The following is a 22,466-nucleotide window of genomic DNA, read 5'->3' on the forward strand; positions in this document are numbered from 1 at the left end:
AAAATGGCCTGATCTCTGCATGAAGAGCAAGCTTTGTGGTGTTTAACTTGCCCTATTCTCCTCTCCTACTCTCCAGCTCAACAATAATCTTGAAAAATAATGGCCCTGCCTTCTTGGTATCAAGGGAATAGAATGGACCTGGAGCTCTTTAAGACCCTCACTCCAAAGAATTGTCATTATTTGGCGTCTCTGGTGCTTCCCTAAAAGCCACCAATAGGAAGGATTGGTTTTTTTTTTTGACCTGACTTGGAGTATGCCATCACTAACAGCGCCTTCCTGGGGAGTATTTGTCTAAAACAATTACAGGCAAGAGTTTTAACTTCATAGCTGTCTTGGGTGATAAATAGCAGTTAAGGAAAAGAGTAGACTAACCAAAAAGTTTAAAAGGAGAGGCCAAAAGAGATATTCATAGGTACCTTGAAATCAGTATATTCCTGGAAATCTAGAATGCCACATGCACACCTTGGGCTGTGCACATTCTCAGAAAAGACCTGAGATGGTCCTAATCTCCCACTGCTCGCTGACCTTGACACTCTGTACAGAAGTGGAGGCTAAAGCAGAGTTGTAAATTGCCTGAGTATTGTTGAAACCTGCCCCAGCACACACACACAGACTCTCAGCAAAGACTTGAAGATTTAGTCCAGGTGTTTAAGGAAACTTCTGTTCAGTCATTGGCTGATCAGTAAGCAAACTGACTAGAGGCTTCAGTAGCCACACATAACAAAGAATATAGACTTTACAGAATTAGTTCAGAGAAATCACTAAATTATCAATAACTACAGGTAGCAGCAACAGCAACCCTGGGAAGATGGGAAGAATCTCATTTCCAGAGTTGCAACATTATATTAGTTTAAATGTCCAGTTTTCAACAAAAAATTGCAAGACATGAAAAGAAACAAGAAAATATGGCTCATGCATGATTTTGGACTTTAAATCAGCTATTTTAAATATGTTAAAAGAGCTAAAGAAAAATATGTCTAAGGAGCTAAAGGAAAGTCTGAGAATGATATCTCACCAAATACAGTAAGTCCCCTACATACGAACAAGTTCTGTTCTGAGAGCATGTTCGTAAATCCAGTTTGGTCTAAGTCCAACAAAGTTAGCCTGGGTACCCAACTAACACTATCAGCTATAACGTACTATACTGTAATAGGTTTATAATACTTTTCACACAAATAATACATAAAAAACAAACACAAAAAATAAAACATTTTTAATCTTACAGTACTTGAAAAGTTCAGTAGTACAGTACAACAGCTGGCATACAGGGGCTGGCATCGAGTGAACAGGCAAGAAGAGTTACTGGATGAGGGAGAGAGGAGGAGGGAGCTGGTAGAGCTGAAGGATCGTCAGCAATACGAGACGGAGGGCAAGCTGCCATTTCACTCACGCCTGAAGTTGATGGCACAGTTTCTGGTTCCTTGCTGGATTCAATTCTGTCTACCCTCTTGAAAAAGCGATCCAGTGATGTCTGGGTCATAGCTCTTTTTTTCTCATCATAGTTGACACAGTAGCACTGGATTGGATTCTGAATGGCTGCTTTAACATTCGGGTCCTGTGCCTCAAAAACTAACAGTGCCTCCTCAAATAAAGAAAATCCCCTTGCCATATCCTGCGTCATGAATCTCTACAGTTCTTCAGTTACTTCTTCTTCCTCTTGTCTCTCTTCATCCTTTCTCTGGGCCTCCGATTCCATCATTTTGCCTCATTCCACTCTCTCAATTATTTTCACTATTGTTTCCATTGTTATCGCTTGGCAGTTCTTAGCTGTACCAGCTACATCACTGCTGCTCTTACGCTTGCTTCTGGGCATCCTTGGCTTGAAATAAAGATACTGTACTATTTTACTCTATATAGTACTGTAAGTAAAGTACACAAAAGCACAACCACTTGTAGAGGATGCATGCACGTGACAGTGTACGCCAGATATGTGAACTAGCTTACTTGATTGGACATGCAAACACATGTTCACATCTTTGAAAGTTCACAACTTGAAGTTTCATATGTAGGGGGTTTACTGTAGAGAATATCAATGAAGAGGTAGAAATTATTAAGAAGGCACAAAATAAAAATTCTGGAGCTGAAAACTATAGTAATTAAGTAAAACATTCACTGGAAGGGTTAACAGCAGATTTGAGCAGGCAGAAGAAAGAATCAGTAACTTGAAGATAGTTCAATAGAGATAATCCAATCTGAGGAACAGAAATCAAAAAGAGTGAAGAGGGCTTCCCTGGTGGCGCAGTGGTTGAGAGTCCGCCTGCCGATGCAGGGGACGCAGGTTTGTGTCCCGGTCCGGGAAGATCCCACATGCCGCGGAGTGGCTGGGCCCGTGAGCCATGGCCGCTGAGCCTGCGCGTCCGGAGCCTGTGCTCCGCAACGGGAGAGGCCACAGCAGTGAGAGGCCCGCGTACCGCGCAAAAAAAAAAAAAAAAAAAAAAAAAGAGTGAAGAAACATTAACAGAGTCTCAGAGACCTGTGGTATGGCGTCAGGAATGCCAACATACTCACAATGGTAGTCCCAGAAAGTGATGAGAGAGAAAGGGCCAAAAGAATAAGGCTGAAAATGTCCCAAATTTGATGAAAAACATTAATTTACACATCCAAAAAGCTTAATAAACTCCAATTAGGGCAACCTCAAAGAGATCCACACGTAGGCTCACCATAATCAAATTGTCAGAAGATAAAAAGAAGCTTGAAAGCAATAAGAAAGAAGCAACTCATTATATATAAGGGATCTTCAGTCAGATTAACAGCTTTTTTCTTATTAGAAGCCATAGAAGCCAGAGACATTGAGATGACATATTCAAAGTGCTGCAAGAAAAAACTGTCAACCAAGAATTCTATATACAGAAGTATTTTCCTTCAAAAATGAAGGGCAAAGTAAGATAGTCTGAGGTAAATAAGTGAAAGAGTTTGTCATTAGCAGACCTGCCCTTAAAAAAAAAAAAGGAAGTCCTTCTCATTGGAGTGAAAGCACACTAGACAGTAACTTGATCAACATGAAGCGATGAAATAGATTTACATAGGTAAACCTGAAGGACAGTATAAGTGTAGTTTTGTTTGTATCTGTTATTATCTATCTGATTTAAATTACAGCTGCATAAAGCAATACTGATAAACATGTTGTTGGGCACACAATGTATAAAATATATTTTGTGACTATAACAGTATAAAAGTGGGGAGGGGAATGGAGCTACATAGGAGCAAAACTTTTGTGTACTATTGGTATTCATTCTAATTAAGATGTTAATAGTAATCCCCAGGCCAATCACTAAGAAAACATCCCCAAAATATTTGGTAAAAGAAATAAGGGAATTAAACTGATACACTAAAATATCTGTTTAACATAAAATGAAGCAACTGTGGAAGAATTGAGGAACAAAAATTCATATGACTTATAGAAAATAAATAGCAAATGGCAGATGTAAATCCTACTTTGTCAGTAATTGTATTAAATGTAAATGGATTAAACTCTCCAATTAGAAGGCAGGGATTGGCAGAATACTTTAAAAACACATAAACTATATACTATCTACAGAAGAGTCACATTTGACTCAAGGACACAAATACAGTAAAAGTAAAAGCTGGAAAAAGATATTCCATGAAAACAATAACCAAAAGCAACCTAGAGTGGCTAAACCAATACCAGAGAAAATAGATTTTAAGACAAAACTTGTTACTAGAGACAAAGAAGTACAGTTTATAATTGTAATGATAAAAGGATCAACTCTTCAAGAAGATATGACAATTACAAACATATATACACTTAACAATAGAGAACCAAAATACATAAGCAAAAACCAAAAGAAGGGATAGACAATTCAACAATAATAGTTTAAAATTTAAATACTCCATTTTCAATAAAGAATGGAATAGCAAGATGGAACATAAGCAAGAAATTAGAAGACTTAATGCTACAAACCAACTAAATCTCTATAGAACATTCAACAACAGCAGGGGACACATTCTTCTCAAGTGCACATGAAATATTTTTCAAGGTAGACCACATGTTAAGCTTAAGTCCCAATAAATTTAAATGGATTGATAATACAAAGTATGTTTTCTGATGACAGTGGAATGTTATGAGATAAATTACAGAAGGAAATTTGGGAAATTCACAAATATGTTGAAATTAATCAACACACTCCCAAAAGGGATGGCTCAAACAAAATCACAAGGGAAATTACGATATACTATGAGATAGTGAAAATGAAAACATACAGAAACTTTTTGGGTGCAATGAAGGCATTGCTCAGTGGGAAATTTATTAATATTTTAATGCCTATGTTAAAAAATAGAGAAAACTCTCAAAACAAAAACCTAGCCTTCTATCTTAATAAACTAGAAAAAGAAGAGCAAACTAAACCCAAAGCAGATATAAGAAAGGAAATAAAATGACTAGAACAGAAATAAAAGAGCTAGAGAATCGAAAAACAAGAGAAAGTCAATAAAACCAAAAGTTGGTTCTTTAAGCAGATCAACAAAATTGACAAACTTTGGCTAGACTGACCAGGAAAAAAGGAAGATTCAAATTACTAAAATCAGGAATGAAAGAGAAGGATCATTGTTGACCTTACAGATATAAAAAGGACTATAAAGGAATACTATGAGCAGTGGTATGTCAATGAATTTGATAAGTTATATGAAGTGAACAAATTTCTAGAAGGATACAAGTTACCAAAACTATCTCAAGCAGAAATGAACTCTGTAAATAGATGTATAACATGTTAAGAGACTGAGTTAGAAATTAAAAACTTCTTACAATGAAAAGCCAAGTCTACACTGGTGAATTCTGTCAGTTTAAAGAAGTAACTTTTCAATTAAAAAAAAATTAGAAAAGAGAGAACACTTCCTAACTCATTCTTTGAAGTCAGTATTATCTTGATACCCAAACCAAAGACTTCATAAGAAAAAAAAACTATAGTTAAGTATTGCTTACAAATATAGATGTAAGTATTCTCAGTGAAGCTCTAGCAAATCAAATCCAGCAGTATATAAAAAGGATTATACACCCTGATTAAGTGACATTTATCTCAGGGATGAAAGGTTGGTTCAAAGTACAAAAATCAATCTAATGCAGCCCATTTATAGAATAAATGTGGAGGTAACCCCACATAATTGTCTCAATAAAAAAGTATTTGATAAAATCCAACACCCTTTCGTAATAAAAAACACTCAACGAACTGGGAAAAGAAGTGAATTTCCTCAGTCTAATAAGAGTGTATCTGTAAAAAATGCATAGCTGGGACTTCCCTGGCGGCCCAGTGGTTAAGACTCTGTGCTTCCAATGCCGGGGGCACAGGTTCCATCCCTGGTAGGGGAACTAAGATCCCACGTGCCACGTGGTGCAGCCAAAAAAAAAATGCACGTCTAACTTTTTTTTTTAACATCTTTATTGGTGTATAATTGCTTTACAGTATTGTGGTAGTTTCTGCTTTATAATAAAGTGAGTCAGCTATACATATACATATATCCCCATATCTCCTCCTTCTTGCGTCTCCCTCCCACCCCTCTAGGTGGTCACAAAGTACAGAGCTGATCTCCCTGCGCTATGCAGCTGCTTCCCACTAGCTATCTATTTTACATTTGGTAGTGTATATAAGTCCATGCCACTCTCTCACTTCATCCCAGCTTACCCTTCCCCCTCCTCGTGTCCCCAAATCCATGATCTACGTCTGTGTCTTTATTCCTGTCCTGCCCCAACGTTCTTCAGAACCTTTTTTTTAGATTCCATATGTATGTGTTAGCATACGGTATTTAGTTTTCTCTTTCTGACTTACTTCACTCTGTATGACAGTCTCTAGGTCCATCCACCTCACTGCAAATAACTCAATTTCATTTCTTTTTATGGCTGAGTAATATTCCATTGTATATATGTGCCACATCTTCTTTAAACATTCATCTGTCAATAGACACTTAGGTTGCTTCCATGTCCTGCCTATTGTAAATAGAGCAGCTAACATATTGAATGGTGAAATGCTGTATGCTTTCCCCAAAGCACTCTCACCTCTTCTGTTCAACACTGTACTGGAAATGCAAGCCAGGGCAATTAGGTAAGAAAGAGAAATAAAAAGCATCCATATTGGAAAGAAAAAAGGAAAACTATCTCTATTTTCAGTTGACATGATCTTAGATAGATAGATACCCCTAAACAATCCACAAAACAACAACAACAACAGCAAAATACAACTCTTAGAGTTCACAAGTGAGGTCAGCTGATTGCAAGATAGAAAATCAATATATAAAAAACACTTGTGTTTTATAAACTATCAATAAACAGCCTGAAAATGAAATTAAGAGAGAATTCCACTTACAGTAGCATCAAAATGAGTAAAATACTTAGGAGTAAAATTAATCAAAGAAGTGCAAGGCTTGTACTGAAAACTGAAAAACATTTAATGAAATTAAAGACCTATATAAATAGAAAGACATCCTGTGTTCATGAATTGAATGACCTAAATGTTGTCATGTTGGAAATATCCCCCAATTGGTCTACAGATTAACTGTAAAACCTCCAAAATTCCAATTTCTTTTCTGCAGAAATTGATATTAGTCCTAAAATTCATATGAAAATGTAGGGGACCCAGAACAGCCAAAAGAACCTTGGGGAAAAAAAAAGTTGGAAGACTGAAATTTCCCTATTTCAAAACTTACTACAAAACTTGAGTAATCAAGGCAATTTGGTACTGGTATAAGAATAGACATACAGGTTAATGAAATGGAATTGAGCATCCAGAAGTAAACAAGGTTTTGAACAAGGGTACCAAGACCATTCAATCAGAACAAAATAGTGTTTTCAACCAAGGACGCTGGGCACAACTGGTTATCCACATGCAAATGAATCAACCCGGCCTCCCACCTCACACTGTATACAAAAATTAACTCAAGTAGAGCAAAGACCTAAACGTAAGAACTAAACCTATAAAACTCTTAGAAAAAAACATAGATGTGTGTCTCTGTAGCCTAGTTTTCTTAGATGTGACATCAAAAGCTCAAGCAACCAAAGAAAAAGTAGATAAATTTAACTTCATCAAAATTAACAACTTTTGTGTGTCAAAGTACATTGTCAAGAAAGTGGAAAGAAAACCCATAGAATAGGAGAAAATAGTTACAAATCCTGTATCTGACGAGTGTCCAATATCAAAAATATACATTAAAAAAACTCTTATGACTCAACAATAAAAAAAAATTTAAACACAGACAAAGGATTTGAATAGACATTTTTCCAAGGAGAATATACAAATGGCCAATGAGCATATGGAAAGATGCTCAACATCATTAGTCATTAGGGAAATGCAAATCACAGCACAATGAGATACCCATTAGGATGGCTGTAATAAAAAGAAGGCAAAATAATTATTGGTGAGGATGTGGAGAAGTTGGAACTCTTAGATTGCTGGTGGGATTGTGAAAATGATGCAACCACTTTGTTTTTTGTTTTGTTTTGTTTTTTAACATCTTTATTGGAGTATAATTGCTTTACAATGGTGTGTTGATGCAACCACTTTGGAAAACAAGTTATCTGTTCCCCAAAATGTGGTATGTATAGTTACCATTTGAGCCGGCAATTCCACCCCTAGGTAGGTACCCAAAAGAACTGAAAACATGTTCACACAAAAATTGTTAAGTTATTCATATTAGTAATAACAGCCCAAATGTCCATCAACTGATGAGTAACTAAGCAACATGTGGTGTATCCGTACAATGGAATATTATTTGGCAGTAAAAAGGAATGAAGTATTTATGCTACAGTTGACAGACCTTGAAAACATTGTGCCAAGTGAAAAGAAGCCAGACATATATGATTTCATTTATATGAAATGTCCAGAATAGGCCAATCCATAGAGACAGAAAGTAGATAAGTGGTCTCCAGGGGCTGGGGGTAAGGGGAAGTGGAGTGACTCCAAATGGGTATGGGATTTCCTTTTGGGTGATGAGAATGTTCTGGAATTAGGTAGTGATGATGGTTGTACAACCTTGTAAATATACTAAAAACCGCTGAATAATACACTTTAATATGGTGAATTCTTTGGTATATAACTTGTATTTCAATAAATAAATAAATGCTATCATTATGAATACTATTTATGCCCAGGTGATCGTGGCATTGTTATGTGCTGTGTAGATTAACTTGAACGACATCATATAGATACAGATAACATTTAATAGCAAGAAGTATAATTAGATATAAAGTAAATATTTCCTCCTTCAGGGCTACTGTATGGCCATTAAAATTGTATTGTCAAGTTTATTGTTGTCTAATATGTATACACTAAAATGCTTATCATTAAACTTAAATTAGTTTATCTTCTTCTGGCATAAATTATTTGAGAAACATATCGGTTAAACATGTTTTTAAACAGGATGTACAATAATAGTGGACATTTAGGAAAGGGAAATTGTTCACATTGACTTTCTATTCATGACTAATATAACTGCAACTATCTAAAATTTCCTTGGGAAGTTGAGCGGGTTTGTGAGATACAGTGTCACTATTTGAGCTTTTTTTTCCAAAAAAGATGAATCTATATATATATGGTTGGGTTTTTTTCAGGTCAAGCAAATGAAGTGGCCAAGGAAGCTGCTAACAGATGGACTGGTATGTATTACAGTGGCCCTGATAAACTAGTCAAACCCTTGTACACTTACTATGATATGAAATGCAGGAGCTATTGTGCCCGGTTAAGTTCAAGAAAAGACATTTCTGACAGTGTATGTATTAATCAAGTTTTTATATCTTAAATCATTTCATTTACTTAAGGAATTTTTTAAGTCTTATTATGAGTCATTTTGTAAAGTGCAAGGCATTTTTGTAAAACCAATGATTACTTTAAGTTTTGTGTAACTTTTCCCAGATAAATCACTTGGGCTAATCACTTAACCTTCTTATATATTAATTCAAGATACAACTTTTAAGAGTTTCATGCAATCCTAAAGATTTGCCTTCTTGCTCATAATAATAATCGCAAACATTTGTCAAGGGCTGATTATGAGCCAGGCATTTTAAAGCGTGTCTGTGGTGCATTCTCATTTTATCTCCACAACAATCTTATGAGGTAGATAGGATTATTATCCCTAATTTTAGAGATGAAGCTGAGGCCACTAGGAACCCACAGTCACACAGGTGCTAGGCAGTGGAACAGGAATTAGATTTCAGAGTCCAAGCTCTCACCCACCACACGGGGTAGTCTTCTCTGTGTACCTGCTTTCATGTAAATGCCTCATTAATCCATTTGCCAATGGATACACCCTCTGGTCTATACCAGGTATATTCTAAGAAATGGGAACTAATGAGGCATTATCTGTGTGTCTTAAAATTTAGAAGAACGTTAATAAATAATGATTGTTGTGAATTATATACAAGTATGATTATTGTTAAAACCTGTCTGGAAGTTACACTGATGTTTTTTCAGTATTTAATTATAAAATAATGGTAATTGAACATTTCCATCCTGGTAAGAGTCTTTAATGCCTTTATATTTGTTACCCTTATTCTGTTTCTGTGGGACAGTATGGATAAGATTGCACTGACACAGAGATGGAGAAAGCTTGAAGTAGCTGCCTTAAGTCAAAGGTGATTAGTTGCTGGAAGAACAGGGATTAGAGCCAGAGTTCCCTGATTCCATGTCCAGACCTCTGTATTTCACAGAAAACTTAAGAATCATTTTTCCTTGTCTATTTTAGAATTAAGTACACTGATAAAATCAATATAACTGGCCTTTGTTTCCTATAAAATTGCAGTCTTATTTATTACAGTTATTTCCTAAACAGTGTAATGCTTTAGTGATAAGAACAGAGGAGGGTAAAAACAGCAAACTAACATTAAATAAAAGAGAATAATGAAATGTGTGTCCAATAAAGTATAAATAAATAATAAATACAGTGATATATAGGTTTGAGAAATATAAAATTTTGAGTAAGAAAAAAGGCAAGTGGATTTTTAGGTTAAAAATAAGACGAGTCAGAAAGTGATTTCCCCTAATTAACAAAGCAGCTTAGCAAACAGTAGGCACAGGCAGCCTGTGTATATAGTGGGAGGAACTTGACTTTCAAAGGAATCCAGGTTGTTCTCCTTATTTGCTATGTGATTTATTGAACCTCTCTGACCCTGCTTCTTCATCTGTTCAATGTGGATAATATCTACCTCACATTTTGGGAGTATTAAATAAAACAGTTTGTAAGCCGTTTAGCACACCATTAGACACATTGATAAACAAATACTCCTCTTTTCCCTGTCTCTTAAAAAAATCCTTTCATGTTTTCCAGTTGATCATAAATTTCGAAAATTATAATTAAAAAAATGTGAACAACTTTTTTTTCCCTTGTGTTATTAGCTGAGAAAAAAACTGAAACTTTTTTTTTTTTTTGCGGTACGCGGGCCTCTCACTGTTGTGGCCTCTCCCGCTGCGGAGCACAGGCTCCGGACACGCAGACTCAGCAGCCATGGCTCACGGGCCCAGCCGCTCTGCGGCATGTGAGATCCTCCCGGACCGGGGCACGAACCCGTGTCCCCTGCATCAGCAGGCGGACTCTCAACCACTGCGCCACCAGGGAAGCCCTTTTATTTTTTTTTTCTTTTTGGCAGTACGTGGGCCTCTCACTGTTGTGGCCTCTCCCGTTGCGGAGCACAGGCTCCGGACACGCAGGCTCAGCGACCATGGCTCACGAGCCTAGCCGCTCTGCGGCATGTGGGATCTTCCCGGACCGGGGCATGAACCCGTGTCCCCTGCATCGGCAGGCGGACTCTCAACCACTGCGCCACCAGGGAAGCCCCGAACCTGAAACTTTTAAAATCATATAGGAAGGATGATATTTTCAGAACAGTAGAAACAGCTGTTAAGAGCCATATTTCCATTTGAGTTTACAACTTGCTCCTTCCAACATAAAAGTGTTATGAAAAAATCATGGAGTTAAAACGAATTACACTTCAGAAAACCTTCCTGTTTTCAAAACAAACAAAAAGAAAACATCAATAATACTTATAACTAAAGATCGTTATGTAATTATTAGTTAAGATTTGGTTTCTTTATACTGAAAAGGTCCCTAAAATGTATTTTAAATTGAGCATAGTTACTGTTCAGTAATTCAGTATTTCAATTTTATAGAATGAGAAGTCACCTCAGGGTATAAATATAACTAGAAATATAACATCTAAATGTTTTGTGACATTAAGTAACTTTAAAAGTGGTTTATCAAATTATATAAAACCTTGCCTAATAACTAAGATAGTGGAGTTTTCACGACTTTGTATGAGAGGCATCTTAATGAGTGAGGGGGGAAAGATGTTGTGAGGTCCTAACGTAGACTCTTGCATGTGATATTGCCCATCCTATTCCTGTATATATCTTGGGTTTGCCACCATATAAATTAATATGAATTCTACCAGTCTTAAGGTTGTTTCTTTAAAAAAAAAAGTATTTTTTTATCCATTCATAAACATTTCCACATAATAGAAAAATTAATTGACAGGGATGAACTATCAAGATTGCGGGTAACTTTGTCTTGAAGGCAGATATCGAGTGGCCCAAGGACATATTTAATCAGAGCCTTTTTGAATTGGTCCATTAAGCATTGTATAAAGAGGCTTTTTATTTGTTTATTCCTTTTTTTTTTTTTTTTTGCGCTACGCGGCCCTCACTGTTGTGGCCTCTCCCGTTGCGGAGTACAAGCTCCGGACGCGCAGGCTCAGCGGCCATGGCTCACGGGCCTTGCCGCTCCGCGGCATGTGGGATCTTCCTGGACTGGGGCACGAACCCGTGTCCCCTGCATCAGCAGGCAGACTCTCAACCACTGCGCCACCAGGGAAGCCCTGTTTATTCTTTTGTTTGTTCTGAATCTTTGAAGGTTTATAATAAAATGATTTCTTGCCCTCACATGAACCAGGAACTCCTTCCTGCAGAGGCTCTAGTCTTACTATGGTGCCTTGTTTTCTTCCCTCCTGATCCCGGGTTGAAGTACATTCCTCCAAGGCTCCTACAGCATTGCATCTGTCCTCTTGTTTTCTGGAAATCTTTCTGTATTCTTGGAGCCTATTCTGCAAGCTGTACACATAACACTTGATCTTTTCTCTCTAACATACATATCACTTTGGAACTGTTTAGTGATAAATTGATTTTTCTCTCTCTACTCTTGTGTCAGTTTGAAGGCATAGGCTCTTTATGTTCTGGAATACCTGTAATACACTTAATAGCTGTCTTATGTAGCAATGGGCCCTCTATAAATATTTGGTTGTGACTGTCAAGATTGCACAGGTTGTGCAGACACTAATCAAATTAAACAGATTATTCTAGAGTACCTCATGCTATTAGTATTCTCTCTTAGGTTCTTATGCAAAGTAGAGATTTGGTTTAGATCATTACATAAATATTTATTTTAATACCGGTTGATATCCTATAACTCTTTATTTAAAGAAATGAGGATATTTTGTTAACATTATTCTGTTTGATATAGTAGTATTCACCTCAGCAAGCATAACTAAATGTTCATTCTAAACATTTAGTTATTAATATTTGATACTTGGAATTAAACTTCCTAAAACAATATTTTTAAGAGTGATCGAACTTCATATATTAATTTCCTAATGGTACCATAACAATATACTTCAGACCAGGTGGCGTAAATAAAGGAATTGATTTTCTCACAGTTCTGGAGGATGGAAGTCCAAACTCAAGGTGTAGGCAGGTTTGGTTTTTTCTGAGGCCTCTCTCTCCTTGGCTTCTTCTCCTTGTGTCCTGACAGAGTCTTTCCAATGCCTGGCCCTGGTGTCTCAGTGTATCCACATTTCCTTTTCTTGTAAGGACACCAGTTAGATTGGATTAGGGCCCACCCCAGTGGGCTCATTTTAACTTAATCATCTCTTTAAAGACCCAATTTCCAAATACAATCATATTCTGAGGTAGTGGGGTTTAGGACTACAACATATGAATTAGGGGGAGGTGATAATTCGGCCAATAACACAACAAACGAACCTACTTTAACCCTTCATTTCATTATCACAACTAACACAGTGCTTAATGTTTTATAGAAATCTGAACCAGAAAACTGTATACCATTATTTTTCTGTATTTATAATACATATTCATTATAAAGATGGTATATGTACATTAAAGAGAATGTGTAAAATTAAAAAAAGAAAACTCACCGTCATTCGCATTCCCTCAGTGCAGCCATTGTGAGCACGTTGGTACTGCCTTTCATCCTTCACTGCCTGTGCATTGACACCCTTCTACTTGATTAGACATTTAGATTGCTTTTATTTTTTTCTTTTGTTACACTGGGATGAAGATTTGCTCATAAATCTTTGTACACAATTTATTTCCTTGGGACAAATCCCTTTATATAGATGTAACATTTTTTTCAGTGGTAAACTGCATTTAAATTCCCTAGAAGACATTCAGGATATATCTGTTCCTCTTTTAGTCTTAAGAGAATCCCTTCCCTCCTCCTCACCCCTTCTCCCTGGCCTGATTGTCTGGAAGCCATTCTCTCTGTGGGGGAGGGAAAGGGGTTCCATTTGGGAACAGGAGCAACTCTAATTCCTGAGGTAACAGAATCCTGCCTCTGCTGTGGAAATGTGGAAGAGGCACCATTAACCTCTCCCTAGCTTTGGATTATTCTTTAAGTCAGGTATTCTTTAGTGGCAACTAATTTACTGAATTTTTTAATATGAAATCTGTTTATTCAAAATAATCATTAAATCTTTTCTTTCTTCTGAAGTTAATTGCTGCTACTCTTGAAGATACAGAAAACTCCTTATTTTGATACTTCTAAAAGTAATAGAAGTAAAAAAAAAACTGAATGTAATTACATTTGAAATGTTTTGTGATTATGTTTTCAATTCTTAAAAATATTTCTCAATTTTCTTTATAGATAACATATTTGCAATAAAATCTTGGGCCAAAAGAAAATTTGGGTTCGAAGAAAATAAAATTGATAAAAATTTTGGAATTCCAGAAGACTTTGACTACGTAGACTAAGATGTTTGGTGTCAGTGAAGGAGCTATGTGCTTGTGAATATGTAAATTTTTATATTATACAGCTAAATGTACTGAGTTGTCATTTACCTATAACTGTGTTTGTTTTATTAATTTTAAATAAAGTATAAAGTGTAGATGTTTTGCACTCTTTTTGATCAAAAGCAAAATAATAGCCATGTTCCCTCAGTGCTCGTTAGAGTAAGAGAATGCAAGTAAAGTCGTCCACCTGTTAGTTTTACCAATAATTTTTTATAGATTAAAGCCATCATGATAACATTTTTTAGTTTCTCTCAAATATTAAATATTAAGAACTAAGGGTACTTTTGAAGGCTGTATTATACCTATACACCCATACATACATGCTTGGAAATAACCTTAAAAACTCTAATGGCTGCTTTACTATTTCTCAGTATTTAGTGGAAAATGTGAGTGATTGATTTTCAGTGTATAGCATCATATTTGCAAATTTCCCACAGGAAAAAATAAAGAAAGTTGGTGTTCCTCAAACTTAGAGTTAGGTAGTAATTCCTTAGACATGAAAACTACTTTCTTTCGACTGTTTGATGCCTTTCTACTGTAAAGAACAAGCACGTGGCCCTTTGTCCTGATATATGCACTTTTTATAAGATGATATAGTGGTGTTAGTATAGCTCACATAACCAGCAAGAAGAGTTCAGGGATTTTTTTTCAACTACCTAAAAAAGAGGAGGTTAAAAATAATGTATGCCCTTGGGCTTACCTGGTGGCGCAGTGGTTGAGAGTCCGCCTGCCAATGCAGGGGACAAGGGTTCGTGCCCCGGTCCGGGAGGATCTCACATGCCGCGGAGCAGCTGGCCTCATGAGCCATGGCCGCTGAGCCTGCGCGTCAGGATCCTGTGCTCCGCAGCGGGAGAGGCCACAGCAGTGAGAGGCCCGCGTACCGAAAAAAAAACTGAGCTTTTTCTGGACTTCACCAAAGAGAGATGGCATTCTCATTTCCTTCAGGGAAAATAACTAAAAGACGTAGGTCGGTTGAGCACCGTGAAGAAGAATGAATGAAATGGCCTAGATACTAACGAAAACATTATGTTAAAAAAATAATAATAATGTATGCCCTGTGTATATATCTTTTTCCAGTTCAGCTTAGGCATTTAGAGTATTTGCAGGCACTCCAAGACAAGCTTAAAGAAAAGAAAAATCAAAACTAATGTGTGGGGGCTTCCCTGGTGGTGCAGTGGTTAAGAATCCGCCTGCCAATGCAGGGGACACGGGTTCGATCCCTGGTCTGGGAAGATCCCACATGCCACAGATCAACTAAGCCCACGTGCCACAACTACTGAGCCTGTGAGCCACAACTGCTGAACCCGCCTGCTGCAACTACTGAAGCCTGCATGCCTAGAGCTGTGCTTCGCAGCAAGAGAAGCCACCACAATGAGAAGCCTGTGCACCACAAGGAAGAGTAGCCCCTGCTCGCCACAACTAGAGAAAGCCTGCGACAGCAACGAAGACCCAACACAGCCAAAAATAAATAAATAAAATTAATTTTAAAAAAAAGAAATGCCTTTAAAAAAACAAAAAACTAATGTGTGTAATACCCGTTACATACATGCCTTAATTTTTTTTCACACTGTCCAATTTTGATATTCTTTTGAGTAACTTGAACGAGGTACTCCGTATGTCTGAAATGACCCAGATGGTATTCATGCCGTTTGTTAGTGAATCTGGTCTTTGTATTGCATGGACTTGCCCCAGACCTACTTAATCACTTCCTGGATGTGGGCGGGAGCTTATTGGTCCAACTTTGTTCTCAAGGCCAGTTTATGTTGCCTTCGGGCAATAGTCCTTCTCACAGGAGAAAGTATTTGAGGTAAGAGACAAAGGACAAAAAAATAAAAATAACCCATCATAAGCCTTTCCCTAATACACTAATGGGAATTCCACAATTTCTCAGACCCAGTTTGCTATTTATTAGAAAAGGTGCTTCTGGGAATTCCCTGTCAGTCCAGTGGTTAGGACTCCGCGCTCTCACTGCCAGGGGCCCAGGTTTGATCCCTGGTCTGGGAACTAAGATTCCACAAGCTAGGGCTTCCCTGGTGGCGCAGTGGTTAAGAATCCACGTGCCAATGCAGGGGACACGGGTTTGAGCCCTGGTCCGGGAAGATCCCACATGCCGCTGGGCAACTAAGCCCGTGTGTCACAACTGCTGAGCCTGCACTCTAGAGACCACGAGCCACAGCTACTGAGCTTGCATGCCAGAACTATTGAAGCCTGTGTGCCTAGAGCCTGTGCTCCGCAACAAGAGAAGCCACCGCAGTGAGAAGCCTGCACACTGCAACGAAGAGTAGACCTTGCTCGCCTCAACTAGAGAAAGCCCGCACACAGCAACGAAAACCCAACACAGCCAAAAAAAAATGAATAAATAAAATTAATTAATTTAAAAAAATCCCACAAGCCACTCAGTGTGGCCAAAAAATTTTTTTATTTTAAAAATTAAAAGATGCTTCCTTGTTCAGAGAGAAGGTATGTATGTTCAAAAAGAAATCCATTTCTAATGATCCCTAAAAGATTCTATTTCATAAATATTTAGACAACTTCAAAAAATTTTTTTGAATATTTTATGGGTCTAGCACAAGAATGATAGAGATGGAGTCTGTTCATGAGCTAGCCAGAGGTTGTGGTATCCTCCTAAGCCAGAAATGTGCTGGTGGATGTTTAACTAAACTGACTCTTTGGAAAGTGGACTGGGGCCTAGTTTATAGTATTTGCCTATCTGTGTGCTATAAATACTCTCAGCATAGCCAATTTCAGATTCCCAACATGATGACAGTGCAGGGTTGGGGAAAGATGCTCAGTAGCACACTGTTGTATAGTATTTCTACCATGCATATACAATAGATGTAAATCTCAAGAGCACAGATAATGGTAAAATGTAAAATAATTAGGGAGTGATGAGTTCTTAGTTTTAGTACCATTGTTTTTAATGTAATGTGGTTCATCATAGTTTATGGGATTTAATCTTAGTGATGTTAACAGCTGGCTCACTACTAAGTTGGCTTTTGCCTATTCCAGCACATCAACTGTTCATCTTGAAGAGATGCTTTTTTTTTTTTTTTGCGGTACACAGGCCTCTCACTGTTGTGGCCTCACCCGTTGCGGAGCACAGACTCCGGACGCACAGACCCAGCTGCCATGGCTCATGGGCCTAGCCGCTCCACGGCATGTGGGACCTTCCCGGACCAGGGCACGAACCCGTGTCCCCTGCATCGGCAGGCGGACTCTCAACCACTGCACCACCAGGGAAGCCCAAAGAGCTGCTTTTGAGCTTACTCTTCCCTGTAATTAGAGATACTGATTAAGAAGCCCAGGGGCATTGGTCCAGCCAAACTCTAGGTAATCCTTAGTCCTGGGTTGGTTTTGTAATTGATCTGAAGACTGAGGACAACTTAGGTAGACCTAGAGTCAAATTACTAGTGATCCAGGATCAAATTTGATTCAGTAAATGTTATAATTGATACTCCCAGTATCATTTCAATGAATTGTGAAGTTTAAAAGGTATTTGAGAGCTGATTTCCATCTTATCCATCTTCTTCACATGTAGTTATTTTAAAAATCTCACTACCTGTCTTATTTTTAAAGGATTCTAGAAAAGATTTTACAGTTTCCTAGTAAGTTTCACAATTAATCAGGGCCAGGTCACATCACTGAAATGTCCCTTCTGAGGTTGGGCCAGGACCAAAGCAATCCATAAGGATGAATTGGATGTGACTTTCCCTCTGATGTTTGCTGCATCATTAGTCTAATAGGATTATAAAGTTCTTGGTCTGTCTCAGAAATAGGTGCTATTATCCTAACCTTTATCAAACATGATTCTAAGGGATTAGAAAAGGAAATGTGTACAGCTGACAGCCAAGAAGCAAGAACCACCCTAATAATTCCTGAGCAGAAAGATCTAATTGTAATCCCGATAATAATGGGTTTTTTTTTTTTTTTGAGAACATGATTGGAGTAAATAGAAAGCATTTTCCAGCTAATATGGCATCATTTGTAAGAGCAGTTACAATGTGACAGAAGGGGGGGAACGTGTCTTAAAATTATACATAAACTCCCTTTCAGGATGTGCTTCCTGAATATCGGGAGGGAAATGTACTGCATTATGAGATGGCCACTGCAGTGAATTTGTATTATGTTTATCCCAGCTTGACTTCTTAAAAATTATTTGTGAGAGAGTTCGGGTAATACGGCTATCTTTGAAAGTATTCATTGAATCTCAAGGCTAATGATTTCTGTTGACCAAGAATGGCAAACTACCACCCTGAGCGCCAAATCCAAGGCCTGTTTTTTTACAGCCTTGAGCTAAGAATGCCTTTTGTACACACTTTTTTCATGATGTAAAAATAGGAGTATGCGACAGAGGCTGTATGTAGCCTACAAAGCCTGAAATATTTACCATCCGATGCTTTACAGAAAAAGTTTGCCAACTTCTAAAAACATCAAAAACTGACCGCGTGTGGTCTAGATATGACCTGTGAGGTATATTTTATTTTGCCTGTGTTTTAGTTTTAATTTAAATTAGTTGTCAACATATTCACGTGTAAAAGGCCACATGCAAATTGAGATTTCCAGCTTCTTTTAGAAACTGGCTGATTTAGCAACCCACATGGCAGCAAATCTGCTAGAGGTGAATAGGACTGGCTCAGTGGTGGCGAGTTCATTTCTGAGAGGAATGCCAAATACAGCTTTCTTCCTTAAGTCACAGTTTTGCTCCAAGGTGACAACTGACTTGAGATCACACTTTAGTTTCAACTTTTCAAATTCCAGAAAAAAAACCCAGGTGATTTTTTTTTTTATTGAGACTGTATTAAAATTTTAAATTAATATAGACCTGATATCTTTTTGTAACATCTTTATTGGAGTATAATTGCTTTACAGTGGTGTGTTAGTTTCTGCTTTATAACAAAGTGAATCAGTTATACATATGTTCCCATATCTCTTCCTTCTTGCGTCTCCCTCCCTCCCACCCTCCCTATCCCACCCCTCCAGGCGGTCACAAAGCACCGAGCTGATCTCCCTGTGCTATGCGGCTGCTTCCCACTAGCTAGCTACCTTACGTTTGGTAGTGTATATATGTCCATGCCTCTCTCTCGCTTTGTCACAACTTACCATTCCCCCTCGCCATATCCTCAAGTCCATTCTCTAGTAGGTCTGTGTCTTTATTCCTGTCTTACCCTTAGACTTTTCATGACATTTTTTTTCTTAAATTCCATATATATGTGTTAGCATACGGTATTTGTCTTTCTCTTTCTGACTTACTTCACTCTGTATGACAGACTCTAGGTCTAGCCACCTCATTACAAATAGCTCAATTTCGTTTCTTTTTATGGCTGAGTAATATTCCATTGTATATATGTGCCACATCTTCTTTATCCATTTATCCAATGATGGACACTTAGGTTGTTTCCATCTCCTGGCTATTGTAAATAGAGCTACAATGAACATTTTGGTACATGACTCTTTGAATTATGGTTTTCTCAGGGTATATGCCCAGTAGTGGGATTGCTGGGTCATATGGTAGTTCTATTTGTAGTTTTTTGAGGAACCTCCATACTGTTCTCCATAGTGGCTGTATCAATTCACATTCCCACCAGCAGTGCAAGAGTGCTCCCTTTTCTCCAGACCCTCTCCAGCATTTATTGTTTCTAGATTTTTTGATGATGGCCATTCTGACTGGTGTGAGATGATATCTCATTGTAGTTTTGATTTGCATTTCTCTAATGATTAATGATGTTGAGCATTCTTTCATGTGTTTGTTGGCAGTCTGTATATCTTCTTTGGAGAAATGTCTATTTAGGTTGTCTGCCCATTTTTGGATTGGGTTGTTTGCTTTTTTGTTATTGAGCTGCATGCGCTGCTTGTAAATTTTGGAGATAAATCCTTTGTCAGTTGCTTCATTTGCAAATATTTTCTGCCACTCTGAGGGTGGTCTTTTGGTCTTGTTTATGGTTTCCTTTGCTGTGCAAAAGCTTTGAAGTTTCATTAGGCCCCATTCGTTTATTTTTGTTTTTATTTCCATTTCTCTAGGAGGTGGGTCAAAAAGGATCTTGCTGTGATTTATGTCATAGAGTGTTCTGCCTATGTTTTCCTCTAAGAGTTTGATAATTTCTGGCCTTACATTTAGGTCTTTACTACATTTTGAGCTTATTTTTGTGTATGGTGTTCGGGAGTGATCTAATCTCATACTTTTACATGTACCTGTCCAGTTTTCCCAGCACCACTTATTGAAGAGGCTGTCCTTTCACCACTGCACATTCCTGCCTCCTTTATCAAAGATAAGTTTACCATATGTGTGTGTGGGTTTATCTCTGGGCTTTCTATCCTGTTTCATTGATCTATATTTCTGTTTTTGTGCCAGTACCATACTGTCTTGATTACTCTAGCTTTGTAGTATAGTCTGAAGTCAGGGAGCCTGATTCCTCCAGCTCCTTTTTTCATTCTCAAGATTGCTTTGTCTATTTGGGGTCTTTTGTGTTTCCATACAAATTGTGAAATTTTTTGTTCTAGTTCTGTAAAAAATGCCAGTGGTAGATTGATAGGGATTGCATTGAATCTGCAGATTGCTTTGGGTAGTAGAGTCCTTTTCACAATGTTGATTCTTCCAATCCAAGAACATGATATATCTCTCCATCTATTTGTATCATCTTTAATTTATTTCATCAGTGTCATAATTTTCTGCATACAGGTCCTTTGTCTCCTTAGGTAGGTTTATTCCTAGATATTTTATTCTTTTTATTGCAGTGGTAAATGGGAGTGTTTTCTTGATTTCACTTTCAGATTTTTCAACATTAGTGTATAGGAATGCCAGAGATTTCTGTGCATTAATTTTGTATCCTGCTACTTTACCAAATTCATTGATTAGCTCTAGTAGTTTTCTGGTAGCATGTTTAGTATTCTCTATGTATAGTATCATGTCATCTGCAAACAGTGACAGCTTTACTTCTTCTTTTCTAATTTGGATTCCTTTTATTTCCTTTTCTTCTCTGATTACTGTGACTAAAACTTCCAAAATTAGGTTGAATAAGAGTGGTGAGAGTGGGCAACCTTGTCTTGTTCCTGATCTTAGTGGAAATGGTTTCAGTTTTTCACCATTGAGGACGATGTTGGCTGTGGGTTTGTCATATATGGCCTTTATTATGTTGAGGAAAGTTCCCTCTATGCCTACTTTCTGGAGGGTTTTTATCCTAAATGGGTGTTGAATTTTGTCAAAAGCTTTCTCTGCATCTATTGAGATGACCATATGGTTTTTCTCCTTCAATTTGTTAATATGGTGTATCACGTTGATTGATTTGCGTATATTGAAGAATCCTTGCATTCCTGTAATAAACCCCACTTGATCGTGGTGTATAATCCTTTTAATGTGCTGTTGGATTCTGTTTGCTAGTATTTTGTTGAGGATTTTTGCATCTGTGTTCCTCAGTGATATTGGCCTGTAGTTTTCTTTCTTTGTGGCATCCTTGTCTGGTTTTGGTATGAAGATGATGGTGGCCTCGTAGAATGAGTTTGGGAGTGTTCCTCTCTCTGCTATATTTTGGAAGAGTTTGAGAAGGAAAGGTGTTAGCTCTTGTCTAAATGTTTGATAGAATTCGCCTGTGAAGCCATCTGGTCCTGGGCTTTTGTTTGTTGGAAGATTTTTAATCACAGTTTCAATTTCAGTGCTTGTGGTTGGTCTGTTCATATTTGCTATTTCTTCCTGATTCAGTTTTGGCAGGTTGTGCATTTCTAAGAATTTGTCCATTTCTTCCAGGTTGTCCATTTTATTGGCATAGAGTTGCTTGTAGTAATCTCTCATGATATTTTGTATTTCTGCAGTGTCAGTTGTTACTTCTCCTTTTTCTTTTCTAATTCTACTGATTTGAGTCTTCTCCCTTTTTTCTTGACGAGTCTGGCTAATGGTTTATCAATTTTGTTTATCTTCTCAAAGAACCAGCTTTTAGTTTTATTGATCTTTGCTATTGTTTCTTTCATTTCTTTTTCATTTATTTCTGATCTGATTTTTATGATTTCTTTCCTTCTGCTAACTTTGGGGTTTTTTTTGTTCTTCTTTCTCTAATTGCTTTAGGTGCAAGGTTAGGTGGTTTATTCGAGATGTTTCCTGTTTCTTAAGGTGGGATTGTATTGCTGTAAACTTCCCTCTTAGAACTGCTTTTGCTGCATCCCATAGGTTTGGGTCATCGTGTCTCCATTGTCATTTGTTTCTAGGTATTTTTTTATTTCCTCTTTGACTTCTTCAGTGATCACTTCTTTATTAAGTAGTGTATTGTTTAGCCTCAATGTGTTTTTGTATTTTTTACTGATCTTTTCCTGTAATTGATATCTTGTCTCATAGCGTTGTGGGCCGAAAACATACTTGATACAATTTCAATTTTCTTAAATTTACCAAGGCTTGATTTGTGACCCAAGATATGATCTATCCTGGAGAATGTTCCATGAGCACTTGAGAAGAATGTGTATTCTGTT

The 22,466-nt window shown here is 37.5% G+C and overlaps 1 protein-coding gene across 2 annotated transcripts in view; it reads left to right on the plus strand.

Annotated features, from left to right (window-relative positions):
• The window catches only part of MND1 (meiotic nuclear divisions 1), a 72,152-nt gene extending 58,042 nt beyond the window's left edge, over positions 1-14,110 (plus strand). For both annotated transcript variants that reach the window (XM_081224937.1, XM_081224938.1), the window contains exons 7-8: positions 8,555-8,599; positions 13,870-14,110. In XM_081224937.1, the coding sequence (XP_081081063.1) occupies positions 8,555-8,599; positions 13,870-13,976 (152 nt within the window). In that variant the 3' untranslated portion in view covers positions 13,977-14,110. The remainder of the gene's footprint in view (positions 1-8,554; positions 8,600-13,869) is intronic.
• Positions 14,111-22,466: the final 8,356 nt, after the last annotated feature.

Source organism: Mesoplodon bidens, assembly GCF_964165515.1.
Source record: "Mesoplodon bidens genome assembly, chromosome: 1".
NCBI lineage: Eukaryota > Metazoa > Chordata > Mammalia > Artiodactyla > Ziphiidae > Mesoplodon > Mesoplodon bidens.